This window comes from Myotis davidii, unplaced genomic scaffold (genome assembly GCF_000327345.1).
Source record: "Myotis davidii unplaced genomic scaffold, ASM32734v1 scaffold1364, whole genome shotgun sequence".
In the NCBI taxonomy this organism is placed as follows: domain Eukaryota; kingdom Metazoa; phylum Chordata; class Mammalia; order Chiroptera; family Vespertilionidae; genus Myotis; species Myotis davidii.
The window spans coordinates 997,135-1,001,845 of NW_006295736.1; the positions used below are offsets into that span (position 1 = coordinate 997,135).

Here is a 4,711-nt window from a genome sequence, read left to right on the forward strand (position 1 = left end):
AGTGCTGCGGGCACAGCATGGCGTCAGCCGGGGGTGCGGCTGCTTTTCACCCTCGGGTGGGAAGGACCCGTCTATAAGCAGTGACCCAGGAGGCCCCCCAGGAACAGGCCGCATGGGGCAGGGACCCCGTGGAGCTCCCCCAAATCCAGTCTCTCTAACCTCACGGGTCTGTCCACATGGAGCGCCACAGCTGACCTATGTCAGCGGGGACATAGCCTGTGAACGTGAACGTCCAGGGAAGAGCAGCTCCCACCTCCTGCCCGCCCCAGGCTGTCCTCCTGGTAAACCCTTTACCCACCCGGCTCTGCATGCCTCCTGCCCTCGTCACCCTCGTTTGGGGTGAAACTAACTCCTTCACACGGGTTTAGTGACAGAAAACGCATGGTTATGCAGGTACCAGCATGTAAGCCAATCAGCCTCCGTCCTTCCGTCCGTCCCTCACATGGGCGTGCTATCAGTCAACCTCAGATACACTGTGAACACACTGAGCCTGTCCCCATGGAGCCACCGGTCCCGCTGGAGAGCCGGCCTGATGGCCACACCAGGCCTCACGGCTGCTGCCCGGGCTCTGCGGGCAAGTCCCATACCTGAGGACGAAGGTGTGTCTGGAGTTCCGTTCAAACAGCAGCTTCTCTGGGCAGCAGAGCTCTCTGGGCTCTGAAAGTCCATCTTCACCACATAAAACGATGTAGACCTCCAAACACAGACACGGGGTCAGAGTTCAATTACCGAACCCGTGACCCTAACCAGTGCTGGGCAGGGCCTCCCTGCACCCTCCTCCCAGCCCTCCCCCCAGACCCCCACCCAGGAAGCCAGCGCCCTGTGTAGACCCCGCGACCTGTCCCAGGACAGTCCCTGACGGGGGGGAGGGGGTAGGAAAGGCCAGATGCCCCTCGGGTCACTGGGCACATGGCTAGCTCACGTGTGGCCCGCCCTCCTCCCTGCACTCAGGGCACCGGGTGGGTGAGGGGCACCATAGACACAGGGTGCGTGTCCTCAGCAGCTGGCCTCGCTGCTCCTTGCTGGGAGGCTTTTGTGGTAAGAAACGTACAATTCTGATGCAGGGCCATCTACCCGCCTTCACTGAGGAAAAACCCTTACTTGTTTCTGCTCTTTTACATCCTTTCCCGTTGCCTTGGAGTGACTTCTAAGTGTTTTCACCTTTAAGTCTCTAGCCTTCAGGAGCGCGTTTCTGGGCATTGCGTGACATGAAGGTTTCATGTTGCTTTTCCACACGGAAGCCACCATCCCTGAGCACCTCACTGCGTGACTCCTGCTCTGCTCTGGGCTACACGGCCCCGACATGCCTCGTCTGCAGTCTGTCCCATGCACCTGTCTGTCCGTCTCCTGACATGAGACACTGTCCTAGCCCGTCCCACTCCAGCTGCCTGGTGCCCCTCGGAGTCTGCCTGCTCCCTCTGCTGGTGACACCACCCTCTGTCTCTGATTTCTTGTGTTTTCTTCCAGGTAAATGTTAGAATCTGTTTTTCAAGCTCCACAAAACCCTTCCTGAAATTTTGGTTGGACTTCATTGACTTTAACCTCTTTGTGCCTGGTTTTCACCTGTAAAATGGGTCTATTAATAGAACTCTTTCCAAAGTGTTTTGAGGTTTGGGGGGAGTAAAAAAAAAACCCAACATAGTAAAGTCCTAATTCCTGTTAGCTGGTGTTATTACTATTAATGTTATTACTATTAATGTTAAAGGTTAATGTGGGAGAAATGACAAGAAAAACTGGTTTTCCCATCCATGAATGAATATTACTGTATATTTACACTAGAGGCCCAGTGCACAATATTCGTGCACTTGTGGTGGGAAGATCCCCTCAGCCCGGCCTGCGCCCTCTCGCAGCCTGGAGCCCTCACTCCTTGCCGCCCGCCTGCTCACTGCTCCTTAGCGCTGCCACGGAGGCAAGAGAGGCTCCTACCCACCACTGCTGCGTTCGCCAGCTGTGATCCTGGCTTCTGGCTGAGCGTCTGCTCCCTGGTGGTCAGTGTGCATCATAGCGACCAGTCATTCTGGTCGTTCTGCCTTAACGGTCTCTTAGGCTCTTATTATATAGACTAGAAGCCTGGTGCACAAAATTCATGCACTGGCGGGGGAGGGTCCTTCAGCCTGGTCTGCACAGTCTTGCAGTCCGAGACCGCTCGCTCCTTACTGCCCAGCTCACTGCTCCTTAGAGCTGCTGTGGAGGCAGGCGAGGCTCCCACCACCACCGCTGCACTCGCAGCTGTGAGCTGGCCTCTGGCTGAGCAGCACTCCCGCTGTGGGAGTGCACTGACCACCAGGGGGCAGCTCCTGCTTTGAGCATCTGCCCCCTGGTGGTCAGTGCACATCATAGCGACTGGTCATTCGCCATTTGGTCAATTTGCATATTAGTCTTTTATTATATAGGATATTTTATGCATATTGTGCCAGTTTTCTCATGATGGTCTTGTGGATGCCCGGTATGGTCATGATGGGGAACATGTGGTCTCAGTTATGTGTCCTATGTGATCCTTGTTGTTGCATGAAGATGCCTTTGAGGGTTTTTACTGTGAGAATAAACAAGTCATCTTTTCTGTCAGAGAACAGTTTAGGCAGCCGCCATGCTGGCTGTGTGACTTGGCAGTCACCATGTTGGCCGCAGGGCTTGCGGCTCCCTGGGGGCCGCCATCTTGAAATGGCAAAGGCCAACCCCTCCCTTTGAACCAGCCAATGGCGCAGACTGTGTGCCTGCGCTCCAGTCAGGAGTGAGGGCGGGCCAGGTGCGGCTCCCGGCCCAGGTGCCTCCTGCAGGAGGAGAGATGCGGCCTGCTGCCCGGCTCTGAGTGCGCTGCCTGTTCCACCAGGACCCTGGAGGGGGCTCGCCTTACTCTACATTTACGGAACCATGGAATCCAGCGATTCTGTTAAACTTTCATATTGATTCTCATTATTTGGCTGAAGACCCTCTTACATTTTCTATGCAGACATCAGATCGCCTGCCAGGAACTAATGTTCTCTCCTTCCAAACCTTAGATTCTTGTTTTGTTCTTGTCCTGTTGTTCTCCCTGGAGTTTCCAGGACAGGATAGACAGACACATGGCCACATCGCCAAGCCATGCACCCACACCTGCGCACACACCGTCCACACCCACACATGTCTCCCGGATGCCCAGGCACCTTTGCGGTGAAGCGGGCTGGAGCCCGGAAGCCCGTGTCCACAACAACCGCATACAGCTGGTGACTGAGCGGGGCACTGTCTTGCAGGAAAATGTAACCCGTTTTCTTTTTCTCACGACGATCCATACGTTTGCTTTTAGTGACCAAAAGGGCATAAAGAATTGTAATGGCCACAATAAAAATACTGGGGAGCAGGTTTTCCGGACATCTGTAAATAAAGGAGAATAGACAGGGAAAATAAACATGTAATCAGAGACCAGCCGATGTTCCCCACACAGGGCTAATACATGTGCACACACACAGGGCTAACGCATGTGCATGCACACACAAGGCTAACACATGCACACTCATGCACTGGCTAACACACACGTGCACACTGGCCAACTCACACGCACATAGGGCCAACACATGCTCACACATGCATACTGGCTAATACACGTGCACGCACAGGGCTAACATGTGCACATACACGCACACACACTGGCTAATTCACATGCACACACTGGGCTAAGACGTGCACACACACAGGGCTTACACAGGCACACTCATGCACTGGCTAACACACATCTGCATACACATGCACACCGGCTAATTAACATGCACATACACACATGACACACATATTCACACATGCACACTGGCTAACACGTGTGCAGACACACGGATCTAACACACGTGCACAGAAAGGGATTCCCCAGCCCAGTAGTGTCTGAAAGCACAGTGGTACCAGCTGTTCCCTGTGTCCTTGTCCCTGACTCCTGGTGACCTCACACCACCAGCACTGGCAGCATCAGTTATTGGCTTATTATTAAATATGGGACCCACTCACTGCTACCCAGGAACCCACTCTCGCCTATTGAATGACCAGGCAGAGTCCCTAAGGCATCCATGTGAGGAGGAGGATGACAGCCAGCACCAGGGAATGCAGGCTCTGGCCCCACGAATGAGGCGCTGACCCCGTACGGCCTTGGTAGCCTGGTGCCCCATGTGGGGGATGGACAGACAGATGGATGAGGCAGCGAGCTCCTGCCGCCCCAGCTCGCGTTCTGCTGGCCCACATTTCAGCCTGAATATACGGAGCTGTCTACGCAGTGCGATGGCGGGGGCGTTTCAGATTCTCCCCTGAAGCGGGCCCTGCTGAGGAACAAGGGGGCCAGGACAGCAAGAGAGCAGCAGCCGCGGGTCCGGCTGTGTCGCCACTATGGACGCTCACTCACTGGTCAGTCACAACTGCCCAGATTCACACTAACTTCCGTGTGTCTGTCCCTCTCCTGCCAGCAAGTGTGAGCTGACATATGGACATGGGCAACTAGGCAATAGTGAGTAACAACCACCTATTAACAGGCAGGTTCTGAAGAGCAAAAGGATCCCAAGTAGCAGGGTCCACGCTCTGCTGACTGACCCCTGGGCAGCCAGTGGCCAGGCAGATAAAAAGGGCCTGGTCTAGAAGGCGGGACTCACCCCCGGAACTGGGCCACGTCCCTGGATTCAAAGCTGGCGTTCAGGCTTCTCCTTGCGATGGAGTAGGTGGCGAGGAGGTTGTAGCTGGGAGGGAGAGGCGGTTAGTG

General features: G+C 55.1%; 1 protein-coding gene across 1 annotated transcript in view; it reads right to left on the bottom strand.

The window, feature by feature from the left end:
* Positions 1 to 4,711, bottom strand: part of LOC102760855 (polycystic kidney disease protein 1-like 1) — a gene marked incomplete at its 5' end in the record, with an annotated part of 66,382 nt that overhangs the window by 37,569 nt on the left and 24,102 nt on the right. The window contains 3 exons of the mRNA XM_015568213.1: positions 516 to 694; positions 3,144 to 3,351; positions 4,605 to 4,688. Of these exons, the coding sequence (XP_015423699.1) occupies positions 516 to 694; positions 3,144 to 3,351; positions 4,605 to 4,688 (471 nt within the window). The remainder of the gene's footprint in view (positions 1 to 515; positions 695 to 3,143; positions 3,352 to 4,604; positions 4,689 to 4,711) is intronic.